The sequence below is a fragment of the Babylonia areolata genome, chromosome 28 (assembly GCF_041734735.1).
Source record: "Babylonia areolata isolate BAREFJ2019XMU chromosome 28, ASM4173473v1, whole genome shotgun sequence".
NCBI classification, from domain to species: Eukaryota; Metazoa; Mollusca; class Gastropoda; order Neogastropoda; family Buccinidae; genus Babylonia; species Babylonia areolata.
The window spans coordinates 18,826,285-18,851,284 of record NC_134903.1 but is presented as its reverse complement, the minus strand read 5'-3'; the positions used below and the strand labels follow the sequence as shown (position 1 = coordinate 18,851,284).

At 42.2% G+C, this 25,000-nt stretch overlaps 1 protein-coding gene across 1 annotated transcript in view; it reads right to left on the bottom strand.

The window, feature by feature from the left end:
• The window catches only part of LOC143301972 (segment polarity protein dishevelled homolog DVL-3-like), a 46,769-nt gene extending 31,196 nt beyond the window's left edge, over positions 1-15,573 (bottom strand). The window contains exons 1-6 of the mRNA XM_076616454.1: positions 15,336-15,573; positions 14,375-14,444; positions 11,843-11,961; positions 8,173-8,258; positions 5,241-5,385; positions 966-1,077 (exon numbers count right to left, since the gene is read on the bottom strand). Coding sequence (XP_076472569.1) covers positions 966-1,077; positions 5,241-5,385; positions 8,173-8,258; positions 11,843-11,961; positions 14,375-14,444; positions 15,336-15,496 — 693 coding nt within the window. The 5' untranslated portion in view covers positions 15,497-15,573. The remainder of the gene's footprint in view (positions 1-965; positions 1,078-5,240; positions 5,386-8,172; positions 8,259-11,842; positions 11,962-14,374; positions 14,445-15,335) is intronic.
• Between the last annotated feature and the right edge of the window lie 9,427 nt (positions 15,574-25,000).

Below are 25,000 nucleotides of genomic sequence, written 5' to 3'. Positions count from 1 at the left end.
ATAAGATAAACCTTACAGATAAACTTAACTCCAGTAATAAGACAGAGAGACAAACTGAACTCCAGTGATAAGAGAGAGAAAGACAAGAGACTGATAGAGAAAGACAGAGAGATGAGAGAGAGAAACAGAGAGACAGAGACACATACAGGGACAGACAGACAGACATGCACTGGCAGACAAAGAGAGAAACAGAAGATAGAGACAAAGAGAGAGAGCGAGAAACAAGAGACAGGGAAAGAGAGAGAGAGTGAACCAGTGTGTGTTAACCGAGCTTAAAAACGTGACAATTGGTTATTATGAATGTGCAATATGTAGGAGGAATAATGTGCAATATGCAGGATGAATGTACAATGGAATATGTCTAATGCTAACGTCCATATTCTAAATATATTTCTGTTAATAATTATGATGTAATAATTAATTGCAATGTTTTAAAAGCGAATATGTGAAATGCTTTTATTTGAGAACATGTTTATTACTCTTGTTTAATCAAGTAATCCGCATGTGTGGGGTGGGTGGGGGGTGGGTGGGTGCGGGTGTGTGCCGATTATCTGGTTGCGGTTTTCCGCAATTTATCTTTATTCTTATCTTATCTGTCTATTATAACCAATGTGCAGTATAGTAGGCTATGCTTATAATTATATTCAAATAACGTTTCTTAATTCTTTCTGTTTTTACATTAAGAATACTAGTTATTACCTGCAGTGTGTGGATGTATGTATGAAACGGTGTATGTGATATTTTTTTACATTTGTATCTTCGTAATATTCGTAAAAGCTGTTGTTGACTTTTACAGTTATGGTCCCCATGTTGTTTACTTGTCTATGTTGTGATAATGCACCTGACCAAATTTCTCCAGTTGGAGATAATAAAAGTTATTCTTATCTTATCTTATCTTAAACAGGCATGACACACACACACACACACATACACTAAACCAGACTTCTTTCTGTCACATGGTATACCTTGGTCATTCCACTACGACTGGCGTCTGACGGACGTCTGTGTCGACTCCGGCGGCGATGGCGGCCATGTCTGGAAGCCAGACTAGTAGCTGTGTCCGTCACCAGAGAGAACCTGCGTGGTGGTTAAAAGGTTAAAGGTTAAACGTCCAATAGCCTTTCAAGGCCATCCGGGCAGTGAGATCAGTTCATATTTGTTGCATATCTGTTGTGCATGTGTGTGTGTGTGTGTGTGTGTGTGTGTGTGTGTGTACTGTGTATGCAAATGTATGTTGTTAGTGTGTGTGTGTGTGTTTGCATGTTTGTGTGTCTGTGTTTATTTACATTAATTTGTTGGGTTTTTTTAATTTTTTTATATATTTTTTATACAATTTTCATTATTGTCAATGATATTATTTTTTTCTTCTTAAAAAACAAAAACAAAAATACTTTTCTTTTCTTTTTTCTAAATTTCATGTTATTTCTTCATCTTTTGCTTACTCATTCTTATTTCAATTTATTTTCATTTATTTATTTATACATGTATTCATTAAGTTAATGATTCATCCAAGGCCCGACTTAAACATGCTGGGTTACACTGCTGATCAGGACATCTGCTGAAACAGAAGTGGTGTAGCGTTGGGATTCATCCGAACGCAGTGAAACCTCCTTGAAGTAACTGAAACGAACTGAACTAAAACGCACTGAACTAGGGCTCAGCAAAGGACAGCAGGGGGCCCCGAGTCCTCTCCTTCCGCCATTTTAACCTTCCATGACCCAAAGTCAGGTCCCATTTACACCTGGCTGGAGTGAGGAAAACTCTGTGTGTTCGTTCGTTCTTTTGTTTAGCGTCTTTTCACTATCAGTGATATTAGACGTTAAAAAAAAAAGGGGGGGTGGGGGGTGGGAAGAGGAAAACAGAAAAAAGGTCAACTAGAAAACTACCGTAAAATGTATAACTAACATGCAATTACATTTAACAGTAATAATTGAATAATAATAATGATAATAATCAGAAACCATTAACACAATTCTGAAGTGCATTAAAGGAATGTAGAAATAGGGCTATCAACTAATGCCTGTGAAAGTTCGACCATAAGAACCTCGTCAGAAATAACTTTACAAAAATCATCTAAACTCTGTGTTTGTGTGTGTGTGTATGTGTGCACGTGCATACGTGTATGTGTGTCTCTGTGTGCAAGTGTACATCTGTGTATTTGTACTTGTATTTGTATTTCTTTTTATCACAACAGATTTCTCTGTGTGAAATCTGGGCTGCTCTCCCCAGGGAGAGCGCATAGCTGGCTATACTACAGTGCCACCCATTTTTTTTTGTATTTTTTCCTGTGCGCAGTGTTATTTGTCTTTCCTACCGAAGTGGATTTTTTCTACAGAATTTTGCCAGGAACAACCCTTTTGTTGCTGTGGGTTCTATTACATGCACTAAAAGCATGCTGCACACAGGACCTCGGTTTATCGTCTCATACGAATGACTTAGCAGCATCCAGACCACCACTCAAAGTCTAGTGGAGGGGGAGAAAATATCGGCGGCTGAGCCGTGGCTCGAACCAGCGCGCTCAGATTCTCTTGCTTCCTAGGTGGACGCGTTACCTCTAGGGCCATCACTCCACCTGGGTGGAGTGAGGAAAACTAGGAGTAACGTGCTTTCCCCAAGGGCACACATCAAGGCATGTCGCTTATGACCCCGCCAGCCTCAGGGCTGTCCCAGGGACACTACAGCACAACCCTGAACACTGGTGAACACTGTATCAGAGGTCCAACGCCTATCTGATTCTGTCACAGAGCCTCCTGAAGGTGAAGGTGCCAACAAAATGTGAATGAAAAATTTTAAGAACTGTGATCAGGAAAAAGTCCTGTCAAAAGGAAAAGGATTCCATTCAACATCTGTATTCTACAAATCCACATCGATGTTCTTTTTAAAACCCTTGAGTGTGTGTGTGTGTGTGTGTGTGTGTGTGTGTGTGCATACGTGTATGTGTGTCTCTGTGTGTATGTGTGTCTGTGTACATCTGTGTGATTACATGTTTGCATGCATGTGCATGTGCATGTGTATGTGTATGTGTATGTGTGTGTGTGTGTGTGTGAAATGTCACTGCAAAGCGCTCCGAGAGCTTTGAAAGTGCTGTATAAATGTACTAAGATTATCATTACTACAATGATAAATCAAATGCATAAAGCTATTAGCTTACTACATAATGTGCAACACTGTCAAAATTGTACATATGTAAAAAGAACACAAAATCCACAGAGAAACACCTACCACACACAATTTACCATCCAACACTCTCATCTTCTGTATCTGACCCTCTCTCTCTCTCTCTCTCTCTCACATGCACACAAACACAATTTCCACCACACTTTCTCTTTCTCATACACACACACACACACATACAATTTCTCACAAAACACATACTCTCTTCTGCATCTGTCACATACACACACAAACTTTTCTCACATAACACATATTCTCTTCTGCATCTGACTCTCTCTCTCTCTCTCTCTCTCTCACACACACACACACACACACAATTTCTCACATAACACATGCTCTCTTCTGTATCTGTCACACACACACCACACAAACACTTTCCTCTTTCTCAGACAGACACATACAATTCCCCACATAACACATACTCTGTTCTGCATCTGTCACACCCACCCACACACACACACCAAACACACACACTTCCTCTTTCTCAGACAGACACATACAATTCCCCACACAACACATACTCTGTTCTGCATCTGTCACACCCACCCACCCACCCACACCACACACACACTTCCTCTTTCTCAGACAGACACACACAATTTCTCACATAACACATAATCTCTTCTGCATCTGTCACACCCACCCACACCACACAAACACACACACTTCCTCTTTCTCAGACAGACACATACAATTCCCCACATAACACATACTCTGTTCTGCATCTGTCACACCCACCCACACACACCACACAAACACACACACTTCCTCTTTCTCAGACAGACACATACAATTCTCCACATAACACATACTCTGTTCTACATCTGTCACACCCACCCACCCACCCACACACACCACACAAACACACACACTTCCTCTTTCTCAGACAGACACATACAATTCCCCACATAACACATACTCTGTTCTGCATCTGTCACACCCACCCACCCACCCACCAACACACACCACACAAACACACACACTTCCTCTTTCTCAGACAGACACATACAATTCCCCACATAACACATACTCTGTTCTGCATCTGTCACACCCACCCACCCACCCACCCACACACACACACCACACAAACACACACACTTCCTCTTTCTCAGACAGACACATACAATTCCCCACATAACACATACTCTGTTCTGCATCTGTCACACCCACCCACCCACACACACACACCACACAAACACACACACTTCCTCTTTCTCAGACAGACACATACAATTCCCCACATAACACATACTCTGTTCTACATCTGTCACACCCATCCACCCACCCACCCCCACCCCCACACCACACAAACACACACACTTCCTCTTTCTCAGACAGACACATACAATTCCCCACATAACACATACTCTCTTCTGCATCTGTCACACCCACCCACCCACCACACACACCAACACACACACTTCCTCTTTCTCAGACAGACACATACAATTCCCCACATAACACATACTCTCTTCTGCATCTGTCACACCCACCCACCCACACACACACACACCACACAAACACACACACTTCCTCTTTCTCAGACAGACACATACAATTCCCCACATAACACATACTCTGTTCTGCATCTGTCACACCCACCCACCCACCCACCCACACACACCACACACACACTTCCTCTTTCTCAGACAGACACATACAATTCCCCACATAACACATACTCTGTTCTGCATCTGTCACACCCACCCACACACACACACCACACAAACACACACACTTCCTCTTTCTCAGACAGACACATACAATTCCCCACATAACACATACTCTGTTCTGCATCTGTCACACCCATCCACCCACCCACCCACCCACACACACCACACAACACTTCCTCTTTCTCAGACAGACACACACAATTCCCCACATAACACATACTCTCTTCTACATCTGTCACACCCATCCACCCACCCACCCACACAAACACACACACTTCCTCTTTCTCAGACAGACACACACAATTCCCCACATAACACATACTCTCTTCTGCATCTGTCACACCCACCCACCTACACACACACATGCACACACACACACCCACACAGACACACCTGCTCGCTGTGTCATCCTCCGAGTCCATGAAGCTGGCCGTGTCCACATCGCTGCTCATCAGTGTGGAGCTGTCCCCCAGCCCACGCTCCGAGCGCTGGCTGCCCTGCTGTTTCCACTGACCGTTGAGGCGTGACGGCCCCACCGCTGCTGGTCACCACGGTGAACACATTGTTTGTTGTCAATATATAGACGGGCGCAATAGCCAAGTGGTTAAAGCGTTGGGCTTTCGATCTAAGGGTCCTGGATTCGAATCACGGTGACGGCGCCTGGTGGGTAAAGGGTGGAGATTTTTACGATCTCCCAGGTCAACATATGTGCAGATCTGCTAGTGCCTGAACCCCCTTCGTGTGTAAACGCATGCAGAAGATCAAATACGCACGTTAAAGATCCTGTAATCCATGTCAGCGTTCCGTGGGTTATGGAAACAAAAACATACCCAGCATGCACACCCCCGAAAACGGAGCATGGCTGCCTACATGGCGGGGTAAAAACGGTCATGCACGTAAAAGCCCACTCGTGTACATGCGAGTGAACATGGGAGCTGCAGCCCACGAAAGCAGAAGAAGAAGAAGAAGTTGTCAATATCATCACTGATGACTAAAGCTAATGCAGCACCTATCTTTGTCACAGACCAAACTCAAAGCACTTCAGAGTCGTTTGCATGACAGGGCGCCTACCTAGCTGGGTTAAGCTTACTTAAGCCACTTGTCATTCATTTCCTGAGTCATTCAATCTGGCTTTCAATCATGAGTACACGTACAGTGTGTGATGCACATGAATATTAAAACAGGTTCTTCTTTAGAATTTGCTAGGGACAACCCTTGTGTTGCTGTGGGTGCTTTAACTTGCACTTAGTGCGAGCTACACATGGGACATCTGCTTTCCAATGACTAGCGTCCTGCTCAATCATCTGCGCAGTTTTCAGTGGCATTATTCTGACGCCATTCGTTCTGAATCCCCCATACACAGCCACACCCTGGTTCATCCGTTGCAGTCCCAGGGTCAGCAATCCAAAGAGTACCAGTGATGTTTAAGTCGACAGGAAGCCACACATCAGAGAAGACCCTGTACTGTGGCTGAGTCACTTCAGTAGTGCCTGTTCTGATTCAATGTATCAGGGGCACCACCTACTGAGCGCCGTCTGACGACGATAATCTCTCAATTGCCGGGTCAGACTGAGACAGCGTCTCCTCCCTCCAGCCTGAGTGAGACCGCCACCACACACTTCCCTCCAATGACAGCCCTTCATGAATATACCGACAATAATACCATGCTAAAATATTTCATACATGGTGACTTCAATCTAACCCATCACCTCATCTTATAGATATACTCAACTTGTACTAACTTCACCAACTCACAAACAGTCCCACTAGAATAACAGTAACTACCAGTTCTTGTCTGGATATGATTATTACATAGTCCCCATACATTGTCAGACCAGTCGAAATTTTACCAATGATATGCAGTGACCACTGTGTCCCAGTTCTTGTCATAAAAAGTCAGTCCAAAAACATTAACCACTTTGCCACAGAAGCCGATTGCATTTTCTTTCTTGTGTTTCAGAGAAAAAAGAGTCACGGATGTGTTAAGGTCCTTGGTTTCAATGGACCAATCAAACGCACAAATAGGTATCAATGGACAAATCAACTGTGCTCTGAAAAAAAATCAGTTAACCCTTTCAACCCTTTAACTCTCTCCATATGAACAGCGAAAGAGACGACGTTAACAGCGTTTCACCCCAAATACCATCATCAAAATATTGCAAGCGGAAGGCTCTTATACTGAAGAGGTGAATGCTGACAAAGAATATCACAATTCTGACGATGGAAGCTAAAGGTTGGGTCATTCAGACACCCACTGGGCATCCAAGGGGTCTGTGTAGAGGAGAAGAGAGGACTGGCCGTACTGAGTGAGTTAAAGTCTTCTGCCTGTGCAGCCCTCCCAGCCTGGCATGTTTTGACCTGGCTGCATCAACAGGGAGGGGTGCTTCACTTCAGGCACAAATTTATAACCACCAATAGCTACCAAATTCTACGTAATCACTGAAATAAATTTTTAACACAAGGTGTTTGAAGTTTCAAGACAAGGGTTGCAATATTTTACTTGTACCGGTAACTTTAAATAAGAATGGAAATAGTAAAACGTCAGCTCTGTTTAAAGTTGAAGGCTGTGGGTTATCTTCTTGATTTAAATGTCTGCCACTTTGACCAGACCTGTTGCTAATTTCATCTCTTTTACTTTCCCAAGACTTATCGGAAGAAATATAAGTAAAATCATCTTTATCTGTGTCAAATTCGCTGCCAGAATCCATCATGATTTCATCCAAGCACCTCCTGTGCAGTAACTCTTTGACATTTTGCCTTATCAATGTGGAAAACCTGAAAAAAAAACCCACACTAACTATTTGAATTTTGGAGTGAAACTTTGCGTGCCTCTGAGGAAGTTAAGTTCCAGTTACTCCCCTTCCTTAGCATTTCAATGAATAATAGGAAGCTGACAAACTGTTTAAGCGAATGGATTTTTTCGCCCAACTGCTAGGCGGTCTCAGGCGGAGAATGGTGATCAGAGGTGCCTGCCTAGCAGACGAGCGCAGGGTTGAATAAGTTAAGATCCTTGATTTTAATGGAAAAGTTTGAAAAGCTTTCTTTAACCTGACTACTAAAAAAAAATTAAGTCACTACATTACACATAGCATGCTAACACTTACAAAAATAACACAGACAACCACACTGAACAACAGCAACCAACACACATGCACAGACACACATACATATTTATGCATGTGCACATACATACACACACAAATTCATCACACACACACATACATACATACGCATCTACGCACACACACACACACACACACACTTGTATTCGTGCACACACAGAAACCCAGCAAATGATCGACCATAAAAAGAAATATAAATTTACGTTTTTTCGCTGTTCCCAGAACTGATTCGGACTCATCCGTACAAGTGTCGCACGTGTCATCACGACTCCCATCAGAGGTGGTATTGCTGAAACAGTAGGTGGCTTCAGTCAGATAACTCAACTCTGTTTTGGAACAGGTTTCAAAGTCCATGACTTTTATTGCTTGGTTCTCTTTTTTTGTCATCACAATTCTGACAAGTATTCTAAAATTCCATGACTAATCCAGACCTGTCAAGGTACTGGGCTTTGAATGAGATTTTCTTGTTGTCCTGTTTTATCAATAAAATGTGCTGTATTGTTACATGATGTTTTAAATAAAAATACTGTTAAAACCAACAGCATAATGATTTTTTTTTTTCTGATCTAAAAAGAAAGTTCCGTTAAAGTGTTTTACATAAAAGTACTGTTAAAACCAACAGCATAATGATTTTTTTTTTCTGACCTAAAAAGAAAGTTCCATTAAAGGGTTTTAAATAAAAATACTGTTAAAGCCAACAGCATAATGATTTTTTTTTTTTCCTGATCTAAAAAGAAAGTTCCATTAAAGTGTTTTAAATAAAAATACTGTTAAAACCAACAGCATAATGATTTTTTTTTTCTGATCTAAAAAGAAAGTGCCATTAAAGGGGACACAAAGTGAAAGGCATGCTCTAGAAACCTTGCAAATGGGCAAATAATTACAGAACCATGTACTAAACTGTGGAGTGATGGCCTAGAGGTCACACGTCTGCCTTGGAAGCGAGAGAATCTGAGCGCACTGGTTCGAATCACGGCTCAGCCGCCGATATTTTCTCCCCCTCCACTAGACCTTGAGTGGTGGTCTGGACGCTAGTCATTCGGATGAGACGATAAACTGAGGTCCCGTGTGCAGCATGCACTTAGCACATGTAAAATAAACCACGGCAACAAAAGGGTTGTTCCTGGCAAAATTCTGTAGAAAAATCCACATCGATAGGAAAAACAAATAAAACTGCATGCCGGAAAAAATACAAAAAAATGGGTGGCGCTGTAGTGTAGCGACACGCTCTTCCTGGGGAGAGCAGCCCGAATTTCACACAGAGAAATCTGTTGTGATAAAAAGAAATACAAATACAAATAAACTGAACATATATGTGCTGAACAAAAGCTGTGTCAGCCTTGTGCAACTCAGGGCTCCCCATACTCTCAAGAAGGGAAACAGAAAGAGGTTAAATGTGATGTCACACTGACTGAGCACAAAGCCCACTTAGAGCTGATCAGTTTCAGTTTCAGTAGCTCAAGGAGGCGTCACTGCGTTTGGACAAATCCATATACGCTCCACCACATCTGCCAAGCAGATGCCTGACCAGCAGCGTAACCCAACGCAGTCAGGCCTTGAGGAAAAAAATAATAAGATAAAAATAATAAGAGCTGATCAGTTTAGAATAACTGTGAGAAACAAGGGATGTTCTGTGATTCAAACTGCAGGTCCATCATGTTCAGTGTTTCCAAAATCACTGTCACTGCATCATGAGTCAAATCACTGTCTCAGCATCATGGGTCAAATCACTGTCTCAGCATCATGAGTCAAATCACTGTCTCTGCATCATGAGTCAAATCACTGTCTCTGCATCATGAGTCAAATCACTGTCTCTGCATCATAAGTCAAATCACAGTCTCTGCATCATGAGTCAAAGCACTGTCCCTGCATCATGAGTCAAATCACTGTCTCTGCATCATGAGTCAAATCACTGTCTCTGCATCATGAGTCAAATCACTGTCTCTGCATCATGAGTCAAATCACTGTCTCTGCATCATGAGTCAAAGCACTGTCCCTGCATCATGAGTCAAAGCACTGTCCCTGCGTCATGACTCAAATCATTGTCTCTGCATCATGAGTCAAAGCACTGTCCCTGCGTCATGACTCAAATCATTGTCTCTGCATCATGAGTCAAAGCACTGTCCCTGCATCATGAGTCAAAGCACTGTCCCTGCGTCATGACTCAAATCATTGTCTCTGCATCATGAGTCAAAGCACTGTCCCTGCGTCATGACTCAAATCACTGTCTTTGCATCATGAGTCAAAGCACTGTCCCTGTGTCATGAGTCAAAGCACTGTCCCTGCATCATGAGTCAAATCACTGTCTCTGCATTATGAGTCAAGTCACTGTCTCTGCATCATGAGTCAAATCACTGTCTCTGCATCATGACTCAAATCACAGTCTCTGCATCATGAGTCAAATCACTGTCTCTGCATTATGAGTCAAATCACTGTCTCCGCATCATGAGTCAAAGCACTGTCCCTGCGTCATGACTCAAATCATTGTCTCTGCATCATGAGTCAAATCACAGTCTCTGCATCATGAGTCAAATCACTGTCACAGTCTCTGCATTATGAGTCAAATCACTGTCTCTGCATCATGAGTCAAATCCCTGTCTCTGCATCATAAGTCAAATCACAGTCTCTGCATCATGAGTCAAAGCACTGTCCCTGCGTCATGAGTCAAATCACAGTCTCTGCGTCATGAGTCAAATCACTCTCTCTGCATCATGAGTCAAATCACTGTCTCAGCATCATGAGTCAAAGCACTGTCCCTGCGTCATGACTCAAATCAATGTCTCTGCATCATGTGCTTTCTATGGGCATGACGGAGTTGGCAAACACACAGTTTCCACATCGGCTCTCATGACTTTGATCTGCCTGTGTTGCTGATGATTCAGCAGCTTGTTTTAACTCTTTCTGTAAACTCAGATTTAAAACAGTATGGAACTAAACCAAATTCTTCCCAACGCTGATCTTGCACAGTAATTTTTTTCTTTCCTTTTGGAAATCAGTGCACATTATTTTCTAACAAATGCATTCCGGAACTAAGTCTCTGAACTGGTAATGTCACAACCTTTTCAAATTGGCAGCCTCCATGACTACTCAAAGCATGACATTGTATTATTTTTTTTTCTCTCAAAAGATACATTTATTTGCTTTAAAAAGTATTGGACAAGCCATAACTACCTAAAACCTACTTATGTAAGCCATAAAACCAAACCACTTCAGGTCCCCTTTAATTAAGCCACACATTTCAAAAGCCACTCTGAACTGAACAAATGATCAATTGGTAGGCAGACAAGAGGAACTACATCACTCTTTGCTGATAATCTGGTAACGATTTCTTAGCCAAGTACAATATGTGTTTGTTCAAAAAGCCAAAATAATCATGCATAATCTCAAAGCTAAAAGCTTCATGGCTTGTAAACCAGAAACGACGGGCGCAATAGCTGAGTGGTTAAAGCGTTGGACTTTCAATCTAAGGGTCTGGGGTTCGAATCACGGTGACGGCGCCTGGTGGGTAAAGGGTGGAGATTTTTACGATCTCCCAGGTCAACATATGTGCAGACCTGCTAGTGCCTGAACCCCCTTCGTGTGTAGACGCAAGCAGAAGATCAAATACGCACGTTAAAGATCCTGTAATCCATGTCAGCGTTCAGTGAGTTATGGAAACAAGAACATACCCAGCATGCACGCCCTTGAAAGTGGAGTGTGGCTGCCTACAAGGCGGGGTAAAAACAGTCATACACGTAAAAGCCCACTCCTGTGCATACGAGTGAACGTGGGAGTTGCAGCCCACGAACGAAGAAGAAGAAAAAGAAGAAGAAGTAAACCAGAAACTATGACATAAGTAGGAGCCAGGATGACTGAGAAGTCAAAACGACTTACTGGAAAGAGGGGGGACGACTGTCCCCAATGCCACCCACTCTCTCTCCTCTCTCTGAGGCAGTGGGAACTTCGCCAGACTGAGACTGGGAGTCGGAGGCACTGCTCTCTGCCGGAACCAGCTGTAACACATCACACACACACACATCATGTACAAAGCCCATGCTACAAATTAAGTGTGGCCTTGTGGTAACATATCCACCTTGGAAATCAGAGAATCTGAGTGGACCGGATTAAACCCAACACTCACCAGTATTTTCTCCCCCTCCACTAGACCTTGAGTGGTGGTCTGTATGCTAGTCATTTGGCAGGGATGATAAACAAGACCCTGTGTGGAGCATGCAGTTAACACACATAAAAGAACCCACGGCAACGATAAGGGTTGTCCCTGGCAAAATGTTTGAAGAAAAAATCCACTTTGATAGTGAAACAAATAATACACTTGCAGGCAGAATAAAAGAAGGAAAAAAAAAAAAAAAAAAAGTGGGTGGTACTGTACTGTATGGATGCACTGTCCTTGGGGCAAACTGCCTGAATTTCATCAAGAGAATCTAAGTAGAATGGAATACAATACAAAAACCCATTTCATCGGAATTAATACTTTGGTAATCTTGTTGCTCCGGTCAAAGTAATTTTCAAAATGGTTAAAACTGGTAGAGGATTTAAGTCAGAGAAAAAAAAAAAAATCAGTAAATTCAGAGAAAAATTCATCAATATTTTTTTTTTGTTTCTGAATGGTTTTTGTAAATTTTGTGTGCATGTTGTAAAGTGATTCTTGAAGCATACATGCAGCGTAAATTGAACTTATCTGGTTAGTTGTTAGATGTTGTTGTTTTTCCTTTTTTTTTCTCTCTCTCTATCCCTTATAATCTATATTGGTGATTATTTCCTTCCCTTCAACATCACCACCACCATTAGAGTTCTATTCTACACACAATACACTTGTTACTTTATACTATGACATACAAAACAACAACAACCACCCTGAACAGAAAGTAGGGTTCGAAACATGAGTTCCTTGTTCTGCAGGCTCTGTGAGTACACACCCTTGTGTCAAGGGATAGTTTCAGTTTCAGTTTCAGTAGCTCAAGGAGGTGTCACTGCGTTTGGACAAATCCGTATACACTACACCACATCTGCCAAGCAGATGCCTGACCAGCAGCTTAACCCAACGCGCTTAGTCAGGCCTTGAGAAAAAAAAAAGGTGAATAAATAATAGATAAGCGTACATAAATAAGTAAATAAATAATAATTATAATATAAAAAATGTAGTAGTAGTAGTAATAATAATAAATAAATAAATAAGACAACAATGATGATAAATAAGCAAATAAATGTAAAACATGAAGACACACATTCACACATACACCCACACATGCATAACAGATATGCACCAAACATGCAGTTTCACAGATATGAAAGCACAGTCAAATACACATAAACAAGGGACATAAAATCAACATCATCCCTTTGTTCCAAACAACCTGGGCAAACTTACTTTCAAGACAGGATCCTACTTTTTTTTTTTTTTTGCCTCCAATCTCCTTTTACCCACTCATATATATTTCTTTGTTTTGTTGCTTCTTTGTTTGTGGAACCTAACTGCTGTTGACACTGTTGGTGGAACTGGAGGAGAGGGGATCACACAGCTAATCTGTGGGTTTACAAACTGCCACAGAAATAGTAATGCAGCATCAAGTAACCACAGATCTTCCACAAGTGTGTGCATGTTGTTATTGCTAAGAGGAAATAAGCACAAAAACAAAAAAAATCAAAACTGAAAGTAGGGTTCTAGACACAAGTTTCTTGTTTTGTGGTCTCTGTGTATGCAAACGTATGTGACGCAGGATGAAATAAGTAAAATAAATCATGAACATGGAGAATCTGCCGTGTATTATGTAAACAAGTTTACATGCCATCATTTATCATCTATGAAATATAACACATGAGAAAAACCAAGGCGTAATCACATAATGACTAAATAAAGTAACACATAAAAGTGACTAATACTTAGTGGATAAGAAAAATAGTGAACAATTTGCATAAGAAACCTGAAAAATACTTGTACTTACCACACTATGAAGCTTTGGAGTTTGAGTAATTCACATGGAATGATGATATATAAAAGAATTATGATACAGCTGTGGCAAATGTTTCAACAAAAGTTTATTTCTAATTTTCATAGACCTGTTAAAAAACTTTTACCACACCCAATGATTCATAAAGCCATAATAATTATTATAGTTCATGCTCTATTGTGTAATCTATCTAGATATAGATTAAGTCACTCACTTCTCAGTACATTAAACACTTGACCTTGAATGGTGGTCTGGACGCTAGTCATTCAGATGAGATGATAAAACGATGTATCATGTGCAGTATGGCAACAAAATGGTTGTCCTTGACAATTTTCTGTTGTAAAATCTACTTCAACACAAAAAACAGATTCATACACTTGCAGACGCTTGTGAGTCCTTCTGAACAAGTACGACAAAATGTATGTACTCTCTATTCTATGATTATATTCACACTTACCCATGATACAACCCTCCCATTGAAACAGGGCAAATGTGTGTCTTCATCAATGATTTCCTCCTTCACCACCCTGAAAAGATGTCACAGACACAATCTGTGAATCACATATATGTGCATTTACTGTTTCTGCTATTATCACAATGATGTCCACACAATTTTATTTTTCAAACATCCATGCATGCCATAGCTGGCCTATTCTCTCTTTCTCAAACACATACATCTCATATGTCCCACACATGTATAATTATGAAGGCCCACATACAGTAAAAACACATAAACAGTGACCGGTGTGGTGGCCAAATGGTTAGAGCGCTGGATTCTTGGCTGAGTTTGATCCTGGTGGGTGAAGGGTAGAGATTTTTCATGGCCAGCTTTTGTGCAGATCTGCTAGTGCTTGAACCCCCTTCATGTGCATATGCATGCAAAAGATCAAACACACATGTTAAAGATTCTGTGATCCATGTCGTTGTTGTTCTGTGGGTTGTGGAAACACAAAAATACCCAATAACATGCATCAACCATGACAGTCATTGGCAAGCACTTGTTGGTCGTGTAAGAAGAAGAACACACCCACACACTGGATACATAAATTATACACACATCTACCCAATTTGCATATTATATACAATGAGTGATTGACACAAACAGGTGAACCTATCAGCGCCCCATCTGACTGCCAGTGAAAGTGGAGCATGATCGTATCCAGACAATGCAAGAAACTGAGAATCTTCGGAAAGTAACTGATTCAATGGATATCACACGAATGCATGAACGTGTGATAAACTAAAGCATAGAAAAAAATGTGTGACTGACGGGCACAGAGTAGGTAGGGAGGGGAGGGGGGCGTGAGGTGGGCGGGGGATTGGGGGATGGGTGACAGAGATCAGACAGAGAGACGACCGCTTGTACAATTCATGAACGGACCATTCACAACATAAACCTTGAACTCTAGTGAACTTACCCAAAATCATCATCCATAGACTTGAAGAAAAACTTATAATTCGGTCTGTTGAGCGCATTTTTGAAGTCCCCCAACGTAACCTTATCTGCCGAGACGGGCAGTTTGATCAAATAGGGGGTATCTTCATCGTCAATGTGGTAGATGATTTTGGTTTCCCCCATTCCGTACGATGCATGGAATTTGGAAATCGTCCCAGAAATCAACAAAATGGCGTCCCAAATGCTTCCAATCCTTTCAATTTCACCTGCCGGATCCCACAGAACTTGCGCACGATATTACAAGAAGAATACATTATTATGACCGAAACAGTTAGGCACCAATAATTATTGTTCCGCTACTTGCATTTTAGCACTGCACTTTGAACTTAACACGGATCATCGCAGACCGTCTGCAGGATTAATCATCGTGTCTGATGCTGGGCTCGAAGTTCGGGAGGGGAGGGGGATGCTCTTTTTTATTTTTTTTTTAGGGGTTTAAGTTCCTTCTTACAGTCATCCTTCTGATCTTTTGTAGCAGAGATATATCCGGATTAATCTTGAAAATTTTCGCAAATGATCTGAAACAGCAAAAAACAGGAACATTAAACGGAACAGAAACGCATGTTTTGATTCAGTGCAAATGAGTAAAATGAAACATTTTCTGTTTTATTTCTAATCGAAGCGGGAGGGTGCCAAGGAAATGGAACAGCCATAAACAAACATAAGAATGTTCCGTAGTTATGTACACAGTAGATGTGGCAGAAGACAAGTCCATTCTGTTCACTTTCCATCCTTTTCCAGAACCTAATCTTTGTGAGCTAATTATGATAAATTTAAAAGAGATAATTATTGATATAAAATGTGTTTTATATATGTGTTTTGATATATCAAACATGCTGCACGGCTGAGTTGTTTGAACCAAAATTAACACGAAAACGACTGCTACACGTTTGACAGCATATACATCCAACAACAAAACTGAAACGGTTTCGAGATTATAAGATTCGAAGACAATCTGTGAAAAAAATTGTGTTGCGAACTCATTTCAGTTTAAAACACTATAACTGTCTCAAAACTCTCCTCAGTGTGGCATAAACAGGTTTTTCGTCAGTCAGTGCATGCGCCAGGCGGCAATGCTGCCGAACAGAATATCCTAACAGACCAAACAATTAAAAGCTATCAAAATCTCTTATGGTTTGTAAGTAATTTGTACCTGTACACGGAATAAGAATAATGAAATAGAATAAAAGAGAGACTGAGACTTGAAAGAGCCCACCTCCAATGAAAAACAACATTACAAGGAACCATTACAGCTGTGAACACACACACTAACACACACACACACACACACACACACACACACGCACACACACACACACACACACACACACACACACACACACACACACGCACGCACGCACGCACGCACACACACACACGCACATACGCACGTACAGTACGCATTGGCACGCGCCGCGCACTCGCACACACACACGCACATGCCGTACGCACACGGCCACACACACACACACTCTCTCTCTCTCTCTCAGTGGTACACCGTGACACACACACTGACACACACACGCACCGCACTGGCGCGCGCGTGCGCGCGCACACACACACACACACACACACACACACGCACTCAGGCTGGCACACACGCACGCACGCACGTCAGTACACTGAGTACACACACACCGTGACACTGACATTCACACACACACACACACCGTGGCACACACACACACACACACACACACACACACACACACACACACACACACACACACACACACACACACACACTCACACTAGCATGTGTGTTTGCATTTCTTTGTGTGAATGATAAATGCAGGAATGTATTGTTTGTATTTGCATATTTATTTCTTTTTTTCAGATTTTTTGGGTTTTGGTTCAGATGACTTGATGTAAAAAAAAAAATTAAAAAAAACAAAAAAACAGTTGCTGCTTATTCAATGTTCCACCATGAAATAAAAGCTTGACTTTGACGTTCACACACACACACACACACACACACACACACACACGCGCGCGCGCGCGCGCGCGCGCGCGCGCTGACAGAAAGTGCTGAAGAAAAGGATGGAAAAAATCTATAATCATAATTATAGATTGTACTATTCCCACTTCCTTGAGATAGACTGGAACTAGTTACACGAGAAATTAGTCATATCTGGCTTGGTCTTATCCAAGCTAGAATGATCAGTTAGTCACCATTTTTCTGTTACATGATGATCAAAATCAACTTGCAAATGAATTTTTGTCGTGGTTGGTGTATGGTGGGTGTTTCTGTTTTGGCGTCATAGCCTATAACAGTCTCTTGTGCTTCTGAAAAAAATCTTCACCCTTTACCCACTGGATGCTGCTGCAATCAAACCCATGACCCTCGGATAAGAAGCCCAAGGCTTTAACTCACTCAGTACGGCCAGTCCACTCTTCTCCTCTACACAGACCCCTCGGATGCCCAGTGGGTGTCTGAATGACCCAACCTTTAGCTTCCGTCGTCAGAATTGTGGTATTCTTTGTCAACATTCACCTCTTCAGTATAAGAGCCTTCCACTTGCCATATTTTGATGGTGGTAATTGGGGTGAAACGCTGTTAACGTCGTCTCTTTCGCCGTTCGTATGGAGAGAGTTAACTTGAACTTGAAAAGTGGTGCTTGAGGCCGCAGCTCAAGGCCTGTTCAGGACTTGTAGTCTAATTCCTGCTCTCATGCGTGGCGGTTCAGGTCACATTTTGATTTTGCTACTTATTCATGGCAAACAGGATAAAACAGGTTTGCCCAGTGGACATCGAGTCTGGACTTGGAGCAGTTCAACGTTGGTGCTGTTACCACCTCAGTCGTCTTGAAGGTTCAGTTGTTCCACTGAGGTGTCAGTTGATGACACGTTCTACAAAGTAATTTATTCTGTGTCCCTCTTGAAATTTTAGACTGTTGCCCCTTGTGTCTCTACCTGCAAGTAACTGGAATCTGGGATTCTGCACCTTGTACATCCCGTGGACGTACTTGTACAAGTCCGATCGAGCCTATCAGTCATGTCACCACTGACACGGCCGGGGCACGTAGGTGGAGGGGGGATGGGAGGGTGGAGGGCATCTAGACTTCCAGGTATGGTTTGTCCTTGGTTTGACCATAACTTGGTTAAATAGCTAAATTCTAGCCATCGCATTTTCCACTGTATTTTCCCTTTGTCGTGTAAAATCCGTTGTTGGTAAGCGAGTCCTGATCAATCCATGGCGTGAATACAGCTGTAAAATAATTGTGATTTTAAATGGCTGCTAGCTATATAGGCATATTAGTCAGGCCAGGGTCCACAGTTGCAGAACCAGTCAATATTATGATTATTTCCCGTTGCACTCAGATGCATGGGATTGCAGAAATGGATGACAAATTGAAAACAAAAGCTGTTAGCTGCATGTAAATTTGTTTTCCAGGCATTCGTACCGAAAGGGACAACTATAATCCCCTCACTCTACCCCCTGACGTTTGTGTTGTCGGCTGCCCCTATCAGTAGTCAGTAAAACCATCGAACACCAGCGCCCAGTGAACGGCACACTCGATCAGGACGTGCGCGCGCGCCGTGTGTGTGTGTGTGTGTGTGTTGGTTGTTGAAAATAAAGATATTTATGCAAATAAACAAAGAAACTGAAGTGGCGTGCGCCGGCTCTCCCGGCACCGGTGACCGAGGAAGAGTAGTCCATTATTTTACACAAAGAAAATGTGGTTTCATTTGTCACTGAGTCAAGAAGGGGGTGCTGATGTTGTGAAGGAACTGAGTATACAGTCTGAAGATGTCAGTTCTCTCAAGGGTCTGACAGCTGAGTTCACCATAGCAGTGCGTCAGTGTCAAGACCGTCAGCCTGAAACCTGCTCTGAGATGCTCACGAACCCACAGCACGAGGACTGAGCTGAACAATTTCACACGAACGCACCAGCCGCCGTGGCGAAGTGGTTAGCGTCGCGGACTGACGGCTGGGAGGACGCTGGTTCGAATCCCAGCGGAGGTGGGTTTTTCGGCCCGTGGCCGGCTCCTACCCAGAGTTGAGTGTGCTGTGGGCTTAAATGGGGGGACTGAGGCCACACAGTCGAGTGTCATCCACTTCAATGATGCGTATTTGGGTGTGTTGCTCCGCTAACTGCAGTAAAAGAATGGATGCGGCTGACTCGCTAACAAGCACAGACTCAATGGTGTCAAGACAGAAGCCATGCTTGTAGGCTCTAGGTCTGTCCTTAGTCATGTTTCGGACCATACCTTGACTGTCTGCAATGCTGTTGTCAACTTTCAAAATTCTGTCAGAAACCTTGGTACATATTTTGATATCAGTTCTGTCCATGCATGACCATGTCAGTGATCTATGTATAACAGCATTTTTTGTTCAAACAGGAACTTCTTTTGCTAAGCATGGAAGTTTTATTTTGAACAAAAAATGATAATAATGACTGCCCTTGTTGTTGTGTCAGAATATCAGATCAAAGTGCCAAGTTTAGAGAATACAAAAAATATAAATATAACAGTAAATGCAGTTTGCATATAATTTGGCTTCTTTTAAAAAAAAAATTTTGTGCCCATCCCAGAAGTGCAATATTGTTTTAAACAAGATGACTGGAAAGAACTGAATTTTTCCTATTTTTATGCCTAATTTGGTGTCAACTGACAAACTTGTATTTGCAGCCGAAAATGTCAATGTTAAAGTTTACCACGGACACACACACACACACACACTCACACAGACACACAGACACACACACACACACACACAGACACAGACACAGACAACCGAACACCGGGTTAAAACATAGACTCACTTTGTTTACACAAGTGAGTCAATAAAACGGTGGTCGACCCAAGAAATTCCGGGTAAAAAAAAGAAAAAGAAAAAAAAAGAAAAAAAAAGAAAAAAAAAGAAAAAGGACAAGTGACACATAATGTACTGCAATGAATACATTCCACTTGGATTTATTGGAAACATTCTATCAGTCACATCTCCCAGTCGACAGAGTGAAAGTTTCAGTTTCAGTTTCAGTAGCTCAAGGAGGCACGGTCACTGCGTTCGGACAAATCCATATACGCTACACCACATCTGCCAAGCAGATGCCTGACCAGCAGCGGAACACAACGCGCTTAGTCAGGCCTGGAGGAAAAAAAAAAGGAAAAAAAAAAAAAAGGTGAATAAATAATAGATAAATACATTTTAAAAAAAAGACAAAAAAAGGCAGGGAACACACTTTTTGCTTCAAAGCAAGCACGGTGAAGTGTGCAGCATGAATAATAATGTTGATTTATTGAATCGTGGAGTGAAATACATTTCCATGTGCGTAATAAACACTCACATAATCATGAAGGTTTCTTTTCTTTTGAAAATAAAAAGAAAAAAAAGAAAAAAAGAAAAAAAAAGGTTCACTTACTTTTGAATTTTTCAGACCATACACATACTCCGAACCCCTTTTCACGCTCACACACAATAAAATACAACACATTAAAAAAAAAAAAAAAAGAAAGAAAAAAAGAAGAGCCGCTCATTCCTTTTTTTTAATGGCACAATCACTATTCACCTGTTAGCCCGCTTGCCTCAGTCACGTTTGTGTTGTTCATTTATTTATGCCAACAACAAAAGTCTTCTCATATTGTGTGAATTGTTAAAGTCTGCTGTGACGTATTTGTCGAAGAGATCTTTCTGTAAATACTGTTATTCCCCCCCCCCCCTAACCCCCACCACCCACCAAAGCAACAACAACAGCAACAACAACAACAACGAAATATTGAAGAAAACACAAGCATATTTCTGTTCATGACAAATCATTCTGTATTGTTAAGCAGCAAACTCACAGATACGCACACGCCCAAACACACACACACACACACACACATTGTATACGTCTTATAAAGTGTCCTTTATATTCAACGATCAAAAATGCAGTTTCAGTTTCAGTTTCAGTAGCTCAAGGAGGCGTCACTGCGTTCGGACAAATTCATATACGCTACACCACATCTGCCAAACAGATGCCTGACCAGCAGCGTAACCCAACGCGCTCAGTCAGGCCTTGAGAAAAAAAAGCAATAATACAGAATTAAAAAAAAAAAAAAGAAGAAGAAGCAAAAATACAGAATTATATCAGAAGACCTTCTAATGCTCTCCCCATATGCTTTTCTTATCGTATATATATTATATATATTAACTCACTCAGTACGGCCAGTCCTCAGTTCTCTATACAGACCCCTCGGATGTCCAGTGGATGTCTGAGTGACCCAACCTTTAGCTTCCGTCGTCAGAATTGTGGTACTCTTTCTCAACATTCACCTCTTCAGTATAAGACCCTTCCGCTTGCAATATTTTGATGATGGTAACTGGGATGAAACGCTGTTAACGTCGTCTCTTTCGCTGTTCGTATGGAGAGAGTTAATGTTACGGCTGGCTTGGTGAACATAAGTGACCTTTTAAATTCATCTGGTGTTTTTGAATATTCTTGGTTATCACTGCGTACACAGTGACTGATGATCGAAGGAATAAGGAAGGGTCAAATGGAAGTCTTCCCCCCAAAAGTTGATCTATGTTGTCTCCCCTCCCCTCACCCCTGGTCAGAGTTCAGGATGTCGTAAAACACAGGATACTGTTTTTTGGCATGGTTACTTCTAGTTGAAGAGAAGTCCTGTGACAGAGGTATATATATATATATATATATATATATATATATATATATATATATATATATATATATATATGATAGTCAGTCATGTCCGACTATGATTATCAGAACAGCAGAGGAGGCAACTGCTGTTCCGACTATTTGGGACAGAATTTGATTATAGTGGAGAGTGTCTTGCCCAAGTACATCCCCACTCTCTCGGCCAAGAGGGTTTTAGGACAGTCGGCGTTGGGATGGTTCCCAAAGGCCAACTAGCCCACAAGGCTGCAGCACTAAGAGCCAGTGCAATTTTGCCTCCTAGTTTGAGAGTCATAGTCCTTCACAAAAGACTAAGCTGTAATGGTTTCCCATTGACTGGAGAAACCATAGATAATGCAGCTCTCACTTTGCTGTTGGCCCAACTGTAAACTTATGTCAATATGTGATATAAGCCAAGTGTTTGGCCTAAACAGAGGTACATTGGGCTTGGAAACACCAACTGGAGCGAAAAAAGAACAAAAAAAGTTGTAGGGATGTGATGGAGGGGTCGGGGGAGGTGGGGGGTTGAAATCCTGAATGCTGTTTGGAATCTACATCACTAAAGTTCACATTTGAAAAAGTGTGGGCAAGAGCTTGAAATCCTAAGGTGACTCAACCGAATTCCACCCGAAGGGATTGGCGGGCGGATAGGGGTGGGTGGGTGTTAGTTGAACTTTTGTAATGAAATAAATAATGAAACTGAACGCAAGCTATGGGTAGGGTGGGTGGGTGGGTGGGCATGTAGTCCCATCTGTTGAAGAAACACAGAAAGCAGTGACCAGTTCTGTAGCAAACTAAGTGCAGCAGACATGTTCCGTCACTCTCTCAGAGGAATGTCTCCAGCAAACTGGCAGGGATCATAGGCCACCTCCACACCACAGTTCGGGGTCAGTGAAACCTTTCGCCTCGCATTGTTCCGTTTCTCCAGATACCAGTTTTCTGACTGGCACATGTCGGCGATGTTACGTTCGTGGCAGTAGACCTGGAAATTATAGCTCAAACACACTTGAAAGGAGTTTAGTGTCAGGTTCATGTGTAGCACACTGAAGGCCGTATGCCACCACAGAAGAAGAATACACCAATCCGTAGTCAGCTGGTCTGCGTTGTAGGCAGCAAGGGCTACGTCATCTAAGCTTGCCGAGAGATCCTGTCCCCTAAAGGGGTTTCTCTCATAGACATTCAACTCCTCACAAATGTCCCCCCTGATCTCATGGAAAGGGAGGTGGTCTTTGATGTTCTTCATCTCAACTTTTGCTCCTTCAACAGCTTGCTGGACGGAAGACTTGGCGGCTTGCATGGGACCAACAAGTCTGGACATCCCTGCAGAACGCAGAGAGTGGACGCTGCTGTGAATAAAATTCAGGATGTTGAAAGGTATGTCTCTTCTCACGTGGCTGCGTGACATGTGGGTGTGGAGTCGTTCTTCAAGCTGTTCCACATACCGGGGCTGCATCTCCGGTGCATGCTCTCTCTCTTCCTCATCACAGTCGTGCTCTGCACGATCCATGTTGGTGTCCAAGCGTGACTCGTGGTGACTTGGACAGAAACTGGTGACCAGAACATGAACGGCACACACATGCAGGGACAGGAATGTCCATGTGTCATCACATTGCCACTGGCTGGACAGCTGACCAGTTCTCAAGCATGAGTAGTATTCTGTTGTACCTGCCTGTGCCGTGTGCGCTTGTGTGTGCGTACGTCCGTGCGTGCGTGCGCGCGCGCGCGCGCGCGTGTGTGTGTGTGTGTGTGTGTGTGTGTGTGATTTCACATGAAACGTTTCAGTCGGAGCATGATACCCCTGCACAGAAGAAAACACGGGAAAACATAACGTATCGCCGCATAACACACCTCACGTGAAGTTATTCATTTATTTATTTATTCAGACTTCTTGCTTTTGCGCATATTCTTGAAGCTCTATGCGCTTTACAATAGCACTAAAAACATTCACTCAAACATCCCCACACAAACATATGCATATAATTTGAAATATAGGCGAGAGAGAAAAATTAAAATAGGTCATGTCAGTTGATTAAATCAAGAAATGCAACAGGTATTAAAAAACAAAAAAACAAAAAAAAACAACAACCCACCCCGCATTACACACACAGATCAAAACTAGAAAGATGAAACAAATGTTCACACACACACACACACACACACACACACACACACGAATGACAAACAATTGAAACACACAGGCTACAACATCACATGATAAAGCAATATTCATCAAACATTTCAAGTAAAAACGTATGTACATCATTACATTTAAGAAATTAAACCTGAAAATGTAAAAATGTACGTATTGTTAAAAAAACAATCAAAAAAACAAACAAACAAAAAAACAACAACAAAAAAACAACACAAAAAAACAACTGCTGAACCTGCTGACAGGAGGTCAGTGTGGCGTGAGTTTTTGACTGAAAGACAGTGACTACTTTCTGTGTACTTTTTAACTCACTCAGGACGGCCAGTCCTCTCCTCTGCCCTACAGAGACCGCCTCGGACTTCCACTGGATGTCTGAATGACCAAACCTTTTGCTTCCGTCGTCAGAAATGCGGTATTGGTTCTCTACATACACCTATTCAGTATAAGAGCCTTCAGCCTGTGATATTTTGATGATGTTTATTGCGGTGAAACGCTGTCATCCTCGTCTTTTTCGCCGTTCGTATGGAGAGAGTTAATGGTGTCATTCATTTTGCTGGCCACAAGTAATGCAGTCACAAGAGGAAGAAGTTCAAATGAGAAATGGTGACTGTCATCTTGACCTGTAAGCTGTGTCTTACCTCAGTGAGGTGACAGTCCTTCACTGACATCCTGACCTGTAAGCTCTGTCTTACCTCAGTGAGGTGACAGCCCTTCACTGACATCTTTACCTGTAAGCTCTGTCTTAGCTCAGTGAGGTGACAGCCCTTCACCGATATCCTGACCTGTAAGCTCTGTCTTACCTCAGTGAGGTGACAGTCCTTCACTGACATCCTGACCTGTAAGCTCTGTCTTACG